Here is a 13,460-nt window from a genome sequence, read left to right on the forward strand (position 1 = left end):
ACAGGGACATGTTGTCATTATAGAGCTTGTTCTGCGTACTTTAGGGATCGGCGATATGGTGCTTTTCCTTGTCCTTGTTGGGCTTGATAGTGTCGTCGTTCTGACTGACAATGAGCTCAGTACAGTTCACATGTGGGCTGATGAAAGCGGTGGTTCGGAACTCTTCGGCTTTGGACCTGCTTGGCCTGATGGCATCATCGTTCTTATAGATGAGATAGCGCTAGCAGCAGTCGCGTAACGGGTGGAATGCTTACACCTCAATGATGACATCCAGTTGTCCACATTCGAATTGCATTTGGCAGCTGCATTAGGCAGTGGCAATCGACATGTCCTTTGGTTTGGGGAAAGTGTCAAATATTTTTTCCGATACGATCACGTCATTGTAATCAGTAGTGCCAAATAAATCAAATATTCTATCACATAATGACTTACTCTTTTAGAGCTTTGATGCCGCTACCATATCTTACTATGTTTTGTAATGCAATTGATCATACTTGGTCTATTCGTTTTGTAATGCAATTGATCATACTTGGTCTATTTGGGTCTAATTCACGCAATCCTTGTAGTATGAAGTATTATAAGATCATTAAACAAGACATCTTCATTATTAGCTGTTCGATTTTGCTATATATTTGTCGACAAATTTTCTCCCAAAAATTTGACAGATGTAAGTGTAATTACAATGTAACTTGCATGTAATTACATTGTAACTATAGTGTAACCTGTATGTAACTTTCAAAAATCTCTACATAAATGTTATTTCGGTAAAATAGAGGTTGTGGGAACAAATCCTTTACACATATGTGTGTTGTGATTTTATTTTTCTTCCTCACCAAAACAAATCTTACATGAAACTTATATACAAGTTACACTGTAGTTACGTGCAAGTTACAGTGTAATTACATATAAGTTACAGTGTAATTACACTAGAATTGTAGTGTAATTACATCTGTCAAATTTTTAGGAGAAAATTTGTCGACAAATGTATAGGTGGTCCCTTAGTTGTTATGTATGCGCAAAACCACTAATACATGGTATGATGCCGGGAACACGAATGATTTCCAATGTCTTAATCCAGGCTGGCAAATTTTCACCATAAACTACGAAATTGGTTGTTTGTCAACCCCCTCAACTTTTAAGAACAGAGACAAATAACACTATAAGACATATTTTTACTAGTTATTTCAGATGAAGCTGGTTTTCTGAGTCTGTACATACCTTTATCATACATTTTGCTAATGTAGAAGCCTCCACAACAATGAAACTTACCTAACTAAAGTTCATGTCAACAAAAAAACACCACATGTGCTATGTTGATTCAAAACCATCAATAAACTTTGAGAAGTTTATGGCTTTGTCATGGATAGTAGAAAAAAAAAGAAGTACATCATTGAGAATATCGCAAGTTACTACTACTACTATTATTATTATTAAAGGCACCAAATTTGAATTTAAACCAATAACTACATAATTTAAACCCAATGATTACTCATATCCATTAACAGGCAATTAAGCTGCACAATTTGTATAGGTGGTTCAAGATCCTTGCATTATACATTATAGGGCAATTAAGCTACACAATTTGTATAGGTGCTTCAATTTAAGGGCATGTACAACCAGCCAACAAAGCTTGCATCCTCTTAAACACTCGTTTGTTTTTAGAAGCAAATCGAACCCCATGGTTCTGGTTTCTATCACATTCATGTCTTCTGTAAACATTCTTCATCCTTTGCAGCGGGTGGAATTTCATATCAATGCAACAGTCATGTGTTAACTTCCATTTTTGCTGGAGAGTCATGCGTTTGCTAACCCTTCCCATATGCTGTACTCATGCACAAGCTAAGGAAGCGTTTGAAATGTTGTTGACAAAAGAGTGTCTTTTTTTTTTTTGAGAATTACAAAAGAGTGTCTTGGATACACATTTAAAACTGTTGGACTCATGCTTTTGCTCATTACAGAATGGGGATTGACCACTATTTGAATGATAAAAACAATTTCTAAGGGCAGAATATACTCATCAACTGTGATAGTAAAACTGGCAAAGGGAATTCATACCAATGATATGAAAATCCCGTTCAAAATGCATGTTGGAAAGGGTAGTAGAATTTTTCACATGGAAATTAGTCATGGATGTGAAGCATTAAAAAAAAGGAAACTATGAGCATGCAAAGGGTAGTAGAATTTTTCACATGGAAATTTGCCAACTAAATTTGCATGTGACTATTATTCTTCATAGTGGACAATCAAGAATTTTTCAAGAAATCTTCAACGCACAGAACGCAAAGCAACTTAGTGGAACTTCGATTTGCGTAAACAGTTCTACATTGGAAATAATGAAATTGATGCATATAAATCTAAATAAAAAAAATCCGCGAATACTAGAGAATGACCTAATATCAAATAAATAGAAGGATGAGGCTTTGAATCCAGGCCGACAAACCCACCATCTTGTGGAGCTAGCCGAAACATCCCTGGTCATTTCTTACATATAAATCTAAATAAATATCCAATGAAATTATACTAGGCGTTCCCCAATTATCTTCGACACTTCTTGTGCGATAATTGGGGAACACGCCGATCGTCATGCTGTACGATGCACTCCGTCAAGCTTGTCACAGCCGGCAGGTCGCCGGCATCGCCGCCCGTTCTGACACATCTGTCCAGAGGCGGCGGCGCCCAGATCACGGCCGGTGTCGCCGCGGCCGCGACCCCGACGCGGCGGCTGGTTCTTCACCGTAGCGAGTTTTGTCCGCGCGGCGCCTTGCAAGCTCCACGGCGGCGTTCTCCCTCTGCCTTAAACCGACAAGCATCGCCGCCAACGTCGTGCGGCCAGCGCGCCCCCCACCGTCGTCGCCGTGCGTCACCTGCACCGTCCTCCAGCCGCCGCCGTAGAGCTCCTCGAGGATCTCATGGCAGTCGCGGCTCGGGAAGAGATCCTTGAGGGCGCCATGGGGCTGTGGCTCTCTCCTCTCCAGCTCCTCGGCGCGCCTCATGGTGGTCACCAGCTTCGAGTACCACGCGATGAACTCCAGGATCTTCCTAAACGTCCGCGCGGCGTCGTGTGGGTTGTCGGTGGTGGTGACTTGCCAGCACGCGTCGCTCTCCTCGCCGTCGTCGAGGGGGTGTCGTCTCTTGATCTTGATGTCCGCCGCGCGGGGCTTCTTGGCCGCACGGCTCGGCAACACGGCGCCGTCGTCGTCGCCGTCGTCGTCGTCGCCGCCGTCGAGCGCGCTCTTGCTGATCTGGGGGTCGGCAGCGCGCGGCTTCTTCTTGGGCCTGACGGCCTCGCTGTTCTTGTTCACATGGAGGTCGACGTGGTTGATTTGGAGGTCGAAGATGGCCGCGGTGCGGAGCTGCGTGGCTCTGGCCCTGCTCGGCCTGGTGGCGTCGCCGTTCTGATTGATGTCGATTACGGCGGCGAGCTTTGACTTCGATGACGACGGCCGGTGGTCCGCATCCGGCTCGCCGTCGGCAGCGGTATGTGGCAGCGGCTGGTGCTTCGGTCGAGGGAAGAATTCATCGACGCCATGGAGCAGGTAGGGGTGTTCCGCGGCGAGGACTTCCTCCAACCGGGCGTAGACCTGATGCGCGTCCAGCCCTTTGTCCCTGTTCACGTCGTGGATTACGTGTTCGACCCTGTCGTGGAGCTCGACGCCGCCGACGATCCTCAGGTTCGCCAAGAACTGTTCGGCCTTGGACACCTTCGCTCGTCGCTCGGCGGCGGCGACGGCGGAGCTCTCCGCCGCGGCGGCATCGTCCGGGCGGCGCCGCTGTGCATCACTCCTCCGACGCGGCCTTGCCGCCGCTGCTGCATGATCACCATCGTCGCCGGCGGCGGGTAGGAGCTCGACCCTGTTGTGGGGATAAATAACCGCGTTGAACTCGGCGACGAGATCAGGGTGGCCACGGAGGAGCTCCGCCGTGCGGCGCAGCACCGGGGCGGCGGGGGCGGCGGGGTCTCTGCCGTACGCCGTGAGCACATCGCAGAGCTCGACGTACACGGCCGGCCTCCTCCGGAACCGGGCCTTGACATTACCGAGGAATGCCACCGCAGCGGCGGCGCGGGATTGGGCGTCCTGGAACTCCGGTGGTGGCGGTGGTGGCTGCGCCATGGCCAGTCCGAGAGAGAGTCGAGACGGTGGTGGTAGTCAAGACGTTGTTGACGTTGGCGATGGTTAGTCTGTCAAGGTATTGTAAGGGATAAATGAATCCGAGTAGGATTCTCTGTTCTTTCGTGTTGGTGTGCGTCCCAATCTCTTCTTTCTAGATTTATTTCTACCTCTTTTTTTGCTGGCCCAAAGCGAACAGCACATTGCTCTTCCACGTGCTAACTGAGAAAACAGACATTTGGACACGATCGAAAAGTGGTTTCGCTGGAATGCCATCCCGAAAACGCGTTTCGTTAAAATGTTAATATAGAGCGCGCACTCACCACCACTTTGCCATTTTGGCCATTTTGTACATTTTCAAAATCATTTTCGTTGGAATGTCGGGTGATGAGACGGAATTGCCTCTACTCGCAGGGTGAAAGGAGATCGATGCGAGGCCATCTATAGGCCCAAGGGGCGCGGCTGGGTTAGGACGGCGCGACAATCCTCGGCGACAGAAAGGGCAAGGTGGTCAGCGAGGATGGCAAGCGCCGCAGCTTCCTACTGATCAGGATCGAGTGCAGTGCCCACGCTGTCCACGTCCTCTCGGGCATACACGCGCCCAAGCGGAGCCCCATCGCCTTCACCGTCGGCGACGGCCTCTACGTCATGGAGGCGGCGTCACCAGAGCTGCTGCCGATGTGCTGGGCGGAGCACTGCTTCGAAGCACTCATCCACTGCCTCCCGCCCGCGCCGCCGCCATCGAGGACTGGAACCGGCGCCCCCTCCCAGCGGTGCTCAACCCCAGAGACGACAGGCCCGCCGCATCGCCGCGCACGCGGTGGTCGGTGACTCCCAAATTTGGGTGTCCACGGAGCGGCATAGCATGTTCTCCTTCGACACGGCGAGCGATGCATGGCCCAACGTCGGTGACTGGGTGCTCCCGTTCCGCGGCCGCATTGAGCACGTCCCGGTGGACAACCTCTCGTTCGGTTTCTCACCCCACGACGACGGCCACCTCCGCGCCTCCGACCTCACTGCCACGCCCCCATTGCTGCCACCGCACAAGGTTTGTCTAGCCCCGGTGGCGTCCTACCTCATCCCGCTCGGTAGCAGCATGCCTCGAAGACGACGACCAAGCACTGGCGATTCAAGGCCGCCGCGGAGGAAGATCAGGAGGAGACGGAGGTGAGGGAGCGGTTCGCGGTGGTGACCGGCGTGGAGGTGGAGGCGTCGGGGAGCATCAAGGCTGTACGCATGGCGAGCATGCGCAATTCCGTCTCATCACCTGGCATTCCAGCGAAAATGATTTCAAAAATACACAAAACGGTCAAAATGGCAAAGTGGCAGTGGGTGCACGCTTCATATTGGCATTTTAACGAAACGCATTTTCGGGATAGCATTTCAGCGAAACCGTTTTTTTTATCGTGGCCAAATTACCATTTTCTCGTGCTTTCTAGCGCGCATCACATCGCACGCCATATCCGATCTTTGTTTCTCTTTCGTCTTCCCTAGCGCCTCAGTCGAAGAATACTAAAAACCTAAACTTAAGACTGCCTAGCCTTTAAATTTCTACGTCCACAAACCAAACCATACTTAAAACATGGAAATGCTATGCTAGGCAGTCTTAAGCCTCAGTCCAAGATTTCTTAAAACTCCTACGTCTATAAATCCATATATCTAGATCTATGATTACATAGATAACATTTTGATAAATCATTTTTTTTCACATTTTCTATACAAAACTTAAAATTTTAAACCACTATAATTTAATATACAAACTTCAAACCACCATATATCTGAGACCTGTAGCTATGCTAAATTTGCCATTATTCTCTCAACAATAGTGTAGTAGGAGCGGAGTCCATAAAAACTTGTGTTCTCAATCTCACCGGAACGACCATCCGCAAGAAAAAAAAATAGAATATAACAAAGCAAAACTCACCGGATAATGCTTTGGGTCGGGCACCTGATCCCAATCATAAAATCGGGTGGTCACCTTCTTACTGGTTTGTTTCATGCTTGTATGTTACCTAACTTCTTACTTGCATGTGCTATTAGAATTATAAGTACAGATTTTTTTTCTTATCTCATTGTTCTCTCTTTTAACCCCATGCAAGCAATAACCTTATTATTTTTTCTAAATTATTTTTTCTTCTAAATTATTTATCCGATTTACAATTCGATTGCACCAATAATTTCTTACATTTAAATCTTTACAATAAAACCACACATGATTATATATTCTGACAAGAAAAGTTAGATTTTAATGGATTTGTTTAAATATTGCATGTGCTTCATTTAATTGTTTCGGTTAGTATTTTACGATGTTTCCTTAGTTGATTTGCAAATGTACCAAATTGTGTTCTTCGAAAGTAATGTTGGTTGCATGATATAAAATGTTTAAAAAGTAACAAGTAGTTGCGAAAATATTTTTTATTTCTTATGATGTCTTTCGATGTTTTACTCATTGGATTCAATATTTCATATATTGGTTGTTGATGTTGTAGTCAATATTTTTTATTAGTGTTGCGTTTCTCTGAAATATTTTATAAAGTGAGTCGATACAATTTTCTACAAGTAGTGAAACAATGTTTAAGTTTTCGTCAAAATATAATCAAGTGTTATCTTACAACAAGTACAATGGTGTAATCATATGGTAGATTGGATAAATAATTTTAAACAAAATATCTGTTGTCGAAAAGACAACTGTTTCACGTTCGAAGGACATGGTTCACACAGTAGGATGATTGAATGGTAAAGACAATATATTAATTGTGAAATTTTTTTGGGATCCCCCCATTATATGCCCCTAGGGGGCTATTTATAGTCTCAATACAAACTCATGCACTCTAGGGTTTAATGTGTACAGAGGAATTTACATTGGTGCCCTTATGATAGGGACATTTATGAGGGCAAATAGCATCCATACAACTTTGGGCCTCCAAGGTGGGCCTCTAGGTCGGCCTATACACGGCGAACGGCTTCTTTGGGGCTGAGCAGCCTCTTGAGCCCATAGGTAGAGATGTCCAGCTCATGGGGGAAGCCCATCGGCTTTGCCCCTGGTGGAGACTTGATGGCGGGTCCCTTGGGCCTGATGGCGAACACTCATGGCTTTGCCCTTTGGCTTCACCCAAGGCGGAATCCTTGGTCGCTGGTCAGCACTTCGCAAGTGTAGTGGTTTCGGCAACTTCAGTCGAAGGCCCTTGTGGCATGCCTCCAACAAGCCCCTCATGGGTAAGGGTGAGTAGGGAGCTTCGGTTGAGACCGTGCAAAAATATATGGTATGGCATGAGGCGCCCACTTTCGGCCGATGTTCCTGCCGAAACCTCAATTGACCTAAAAACATCCCTCCTTATAAGGTGCCGATAGAAGATGTAATGGCGGTTTTACTTCATGAGTCCCCTGAATCCCTTCTAGAACAAGATGTTCATCGTTTCATTCAAAAAGAAGATTCCGGTGAGACCCTTGAAGTGTTCTCCAAAGAACCACCATCACAACCTCCTATCGAGCCTGAACCTTGTCCCTCTGCCATCAAAATGTTGTTCTCAACGGTTGTCAAGAAACAACCACGATCTTGCACGACGCATCCTTTGACAAGGAGAACTTTCAGGCTATGGACGAGCTTGAGACATCAACTCGGGAGAAGGAGAGAAAGCACTCCACAAATGAGCATGAAAGTTTCTCTTTCAAAATTCCTCAGGAATCATGCTCACATAAAGAATCCCCATAGTCCTGTCAGTTTAATGCCACTTCCTTATGCGAGGATCACAACCACCCTTCGGGCCTCATCTCTAACATGTTTAGAAGGTTGGTTGTTGATGCTTTTATTTATCATAAATACTGCAAATCTCGTATATGTTGTGGCGCTAATCTTACAGCATGATGTCTTCATGGTCGAGCTTATGACCATAAACAAAGCACTACCGGGAGATACCCCGGATTATCTTGGTAAGTTTTCTCTCCAATAAAAGCAAGAAGCAGTTTTTATGATATTATGCACCTTCGGGTATTCTTGGTCAGTAACCATTTCAGGTTGAGATTAAGAACGAGGGGCGTACAATGCTTAAGAACTCGGGAGCTACATCAATTGTACATTTTGGTGATCCTTGGGGTTGAAACACACTTTATGAAGACTCCAACAACACACTTGATTTTTGATCTCTCGCGACACAAAAGTCCAAGCGTAGGGGAGGCCGACGAGCTTGCATGATGAGTTCCATCAACCAAGGCCATCTTGGTTTAAAGTTGGTGTTAGTCTTACCTTGCTGAAAAAAAAGAAAAAAAAGATAAGAGACAAAAAAAAAGGAGAGACAAAAAAAAGAAAAAAAAGATGGGAGAAGAGGAAGAGAGCAAGAGGGCTGATGGGCTACATCTAGATCAAATACCGCATTATGTGTTAGTCTTTTCTGGCTAAACACCTTGCTAGTAGCGATCATGCTGCTTGGCTGCACCTAGCCTCTCTCTTGAGCTCATGTGCCGCCTTGGTTAGCCTTCATCCACTCTTAGCTGTGCACAACTTCTCACTCCCGCAAGCACCTACTCGCACACAAGCAAGAAGAGATGCCCTCTCTCTTTCTAGGCGTCTGTTGCTTCATTCCAATTGGCACTTGCACACTTGCCCAAAAAGATATGTATCTTACAGCATTGTGCCAAGGGAACACGCCTTAAGGGCATAAGGTCCTTGCACCCGAGATGTGTGCATAACCGAACCACTCGCCTGAGTTAGTGTGGTCAAAGCGCCTTCCTCCACCACAACTCGCATCAAGACGGAGGAGAGATCGACAATCACATGTGACCATGCCACCACTCCAAGAGATTTCAACATATATATCATACTGTCGGTAAGTACACTCAGGTATACAGCAAAAGATTCACCATTTCTTTAACTCATACTTATCTCTAGTTGAGTCTAGCTTGATCATACATGGTTATGCGTCTTCGGTCCATTTTCGTATGCTATGGTTTGGGTGGTCGTCGACATTCATAGGCTTTTTAATTTAAGCATGATGCTTAGGATAAATAGCCTGCTTTAATCAAAGTTGACGTGGTGTCAAGTTTGCTTAAATGAACCATAGAGCCAGTACTTTCACGGACTTCGGATGTATATCCTTCGTGAAATAACCCCTGCAGGGAATTTTTCAAATTAACGGGTGAGTCCTCAAGCACGAGTCACACTAGAGGTAAGCCAAGGGCCAGGAACAAATCAATTGCCAAAATAGATAAAGGAGAAACATATCACCTCTCAAGGTGCAAGGTATGTATATTGCCAAATGCTCCTTTGTTATGTTATGTAAATTTACCTCAGCCCTGTATGAGTTTTGCTTAAATGAAAATTTAGTGAACAATAAAAAAAGAAAAGAAAAAAAAAGAAAATTTTGTTTTCAAAGAAAAAAAATAACGACAAAATAAAATTATGGCAATTTTATGGGATCCATGCTTATTAAGTTTTGAATCGAATTCCTTTTTAGCATGGATGTGAACAACTAACCTTGAGGATATGATAAAATCTTTTCAAATATTTGTAGTCCCTCGGGTATTTGCTGTCCACTAACCTTTTGCAGGAAATAAAAAAGGACAACTAAGGAGCAATGTATAATAACTCCAACACCCATACCATGCTCCTTGGTTTATGAGAGAGATGCACAGGGAACCAAGCAGAGCAAATACAATACTTTGTTACAGTTGATTCGGTTCAAAGCTTGGTAAGTCCGATCTGGTAAGAATCTCAAACACCCTGTGTATCATTGTGTCATATATCCGCCCTGCTAGGAAACCCACCATGCTCACTGTTGCCATAAAAAAATAAAATAAATAAAATAAATAAAAGTGAAATAAAATAAAATAAATTTAGGCACTTCATACGCCTAGAGTTACTTGAATAAAATTTGGCTCACCGGTACTGTTGCCATTTTGCTTTCGATGTTTTTGAATAAAGACAAGGTACAAAACAAGTGTGGGGGAGTCTTTTCGGAACTCCCAACGCGCAACAGCATCAACTCGACACGTCAATATGATGAACACCGACCCACAGCCGTGCACAAAATTCAGCAGTCAGAACCAAGTCCTGGCAGGGTCGACCGAATCAAGTGTTCGCCCTACCATTGCCTAGCTCGGCTCTGTCACCCTTCTGCCGTGTGGTCAGGTTTGCGCGTCTCCTCCCTTATTCTCCCCTATTTGCGAGTTAAACTTGAATACAAATTTAATTTGACTCCAAATAAAAATTCAAATCATTAACTCTCAACAAATAGAATTTTCCAATGATTGATCATGTTACTTTTTATTCTTTGCTAACACTTGTCACTTGTGAATAACCATCTATCATAGGGAACCTTGCTAATTTAAGTAATTGATATATGTGATATGGTTATGATAAAAGAAATTCCTGACCAACTGTCATGATTCTTGGGATTTTGTTTTGTGAAAATTAAAACTTTTTCGACCAATACTCCTCAGTGACTATATTATTACTTACCAAGGCCATATATGATTATCATTGCAAAAACCTTGTATATGTTTAGGCTGCGTGTCATTACATTGAGCTTTGTCAAATTATTGTGACCCGTGTGAGATGCTTTTCATACTTTCATGATCAAGATTGCATGCACACTCCACATACACACATTATGCTCAACTTCTACACTGGAAGCTAGCATATCTCATCCATCATTTATTTTATCCATTATCCATAAAATAAATACTCCATGTCAAGAGAGAGAGAAAGGCATGGGTATGCAAAATAGGGAAAAAATAAAGTCTTGCTCATACAAAGTAGGCAAAATTTGCTATAGGACACTCAAAAAACGTATAATTGGCTGGGAGACATCGTAAAAACGTGATACGGCTGATGGACACTGCAAAAACTGTGTAATTAGCTGTAGGACACCGGAGACAATATTTTATAATTTTCGCAGCAAAAAAAGGTAAGGAATTATTCAAAATGGCGAGATTGCCCCTGGCGCCGCTCCTCTCCAGCTCACTCGATCTGTCACGGAGCGCCTTCACCTCCCGCACGGCTGCCGCCACCTCCCACGCGGCTGCCTGCTGCTCGCGCGCCCTGGGCTCCAGCAGTTGCCGTCGCGGTGTATCAGGAAGGTGAGGTAGCTGGTGACGCCATGGTGGGAAGGAGCATCAGGCGCGGCGGTAGTTGTTGGTGACGTTGCTGCAGAAGCTGCTGCTGCTCCGGCACATGCTCCTCGCCGCATTTGTGGGCAGGACCAGTTGCAGTCGTCGGCGAACTGTACGGTGATGCCCTGCAGCACCGCCTCCAGCGTCGACGACACCACCCACTCCAGCACCACCGGGACCGACGCCCGGAGGTCGGCGACGGTGTCGGAGCTGCTTTTGAGGAGCTTGGCGGCGATGCCCTCGAACCAGCTCCGCTCGGCAATGCGCACGACGATGGGGAGCTTGCGGGTAAGCTCCTGGTTGTGGTCCAGGCTGAGGAACTGCACAAGGTAGGAGGGCGCAACCGATATGGTGATGGCCGATGGGCGTCTCGCAGTAGCTGGTATCGGAGCAGGTGAAGCCGTCGGTTGCGTTGTCGCCGGCGGCACCGGGGATGGGGGTGGTCGCCCCAACATGTCCGCCGGGAGATCCCGCCACAGCGGCGATGGCTGCTGCGCCGTCGCCATCCTCGTCGTCATTGGCGGCGACGGCGGCGCTCCGTGACAAGGCGAGCGAGCTGGAGAGGAGCGGCGCTAGGGGCAATCTCGTCCTTTTGAAAAGTTTCTTACCTCTTTTAACTCAAAAATTATAAAATATTGTCTTGGGTGTCCTACAGCTAATTACACATTTTTATAGTGTCCATCAGTCGTGTCATGTTTTTGCGATGTCTCCCAGCCAATTAGACATTTTTTGAGTGTCCTGTAGCAAATTTTGCCTACAAAGTATGGGGCATGATAAAAAAAAGAAAAGAAAGAAAAAGGGGAAAAAGAGATAGCCATGCACTCTCTCAAGTTTCCAAAGAGAGAAAATTGGAGGAGGAGGTATATCAAAGGAGTTGTTACCTTTTATTTTCCTTTTTCCACCCACAAAACAACCATACACATATCACACACATGCACATTCTTGATCAGAGAGTATGACTTGCTATCTCCTTGGATCCAGTATTTTGGCTTTGCAATATATGTGATGCAGGTATGCCCCGATTGATCCCTACCGAGCTCCACCTATACAACCTTTTAGAATAGGTACAATTCGGCAAACATGCCTTGGTGAGGATCCACAAATAAAACCACATGAGTGATCTGAGAGAAGGTCATTTGAGGAGTATAGCTACTTTGCGAAAATATATGAAAACCCCAAAAGATTGATAGGAGGAATAAGGAGGACTTGAGTCACGACCGTTCCATTGATCAATTGCCCAAGATGGTAAGTTAGACACTTCAAAAGTTCACAGGTACAGGTATGGCTTAGAATGATTTGTGTACTTGTATTATATCTTGGACAATTTTATTCCACATTAATCCGTAACCTTTACTCGGGTCGAGTAAAGAGCTAAATGATGGGGTTTGTTGACGGCTGTTAAGTACCAAATTAACACCATCAATACCTGCATAAAACCATAACTACAAAACATCCAACATAGTGGTAGGGTTTATTTCTAACAATTTCCACGAGTGTTGGCATATATTCACATGCAGGTGACAAACTACCAACATTGAGAGGAAATATACATGAAGGAGGATGAGAATCAAACTCGTATCCGAACATAAGGAGTTTTGGACCCATAAACCCAATTAAACACCTCCAAATGGGCCAAACATTCCTACCAATGAATTGAGGGGCCCAAAATAAGTGTCCAGGACGAAAACCGGAGCGAACGGAGATGCCCTGGGCTCGGCCAAACCCCTGAGTTCGGCCGATCCCTGGCAGAGGCCGTTTGCCCCGGCCCAAGTCAAGTTCGGTAGATAACTGCTTCCCAATGACGGTTATGACCGTTTCCGGCGCTCCAACCGTCATCCAAATGGACACTTGGCATGGGGAGAGTGAATATGCTCATTGAATGCCATGGAGGATCTCCACACTCCTAAGCAAGCTCCACACTATAAATACCCCTCTCCTCTCCCTCATTTGACACACACCAAGATGTAGACCTGAATTACAAAGGCTCTAAGTATGCTTTAGCTTCATTACATGTTCTATAGTATACTTAGAATATGGAGAGAGTGAAGTAGAAGAAGTCGGAGGAATCCCGGAGTTGTCGGTAATCCTCTCCTTATTCTTGTACTTTGGTAATTACTCTGCTTCAATAGAAATATCATTCTGAGTAATTAAGATTTGCTTAGTGAGAATTATTCTTGGTTAGTTCCTAATTAGCATACGGGATCATTCTTCACTATAGTCCACTAATTATATAGTGTTTGTTTT

At 45.3% G+C, this 13,460-nt stretch overlaps 1 protein-coding gene and 1 pseudogene across 1 annotated transcript; one reads left to right on the forward strand and one right to left on the reverse strand.

Annotated features, from left to right (window-relative positions):
* Nucleotides 1–2,681: 2,681 nt before the first annotated feature.
* LOC127785841 (uncharacterized) lies at nt 2,682–4,112 on the reverse strand. Its single transcript, XM_052313214.1, has 2 exons — nt 3,303–4,112; nt 2,682–3,005 (listed from the first exon to the last, which is right to left on the reverse strand). The coding sequence occupies exons 1-2, from the start codon at nt 4,110–4,112 to the stop codon at nt 2,682–2,684; spliced, it is 1,134 nt and encodes a 377-aa protein (XP_052169174.1).
* A 59-nt stretch (nt 4,113–4,171) lies between these two features.
* Nucleotides 4,172–8,207, forward strand: LOC127785842 (uncharacterized; annotated as a pseudogene).
* Nucleotides 8,208–13,460: the final 5,253 nt, after the last annotated feature.

Source organism: Oryza glaberrima, chromosome 10 (genome assembly GCF_000147395.1).
Source record: "Oryza glaberrima chromosome 10, OglaRS2, whole genome shotgun sequence".
NCBI lineage: Eukaryota > Viridiplantae > Streptophyta > Magnoliopsida > Poales > Poaceae > Oryza > Oryza glaberrima.

Coding starts and splice junctions, on each gene's coding strand:
- LOC127785841 (XM_052313214.1), bottom strand. CDS start 4,112: ATGGCGCAGCCACCACCGCCACCACCGGAGTTCCAGGACGCCCAATCC. Junction 3,006..3,302: donor TCAACCACGTCGACCTCCAT/GTGAACAAGAAC, acceptor TGGTACTCGAAG/CTGGTGACCACCATGAGGCG.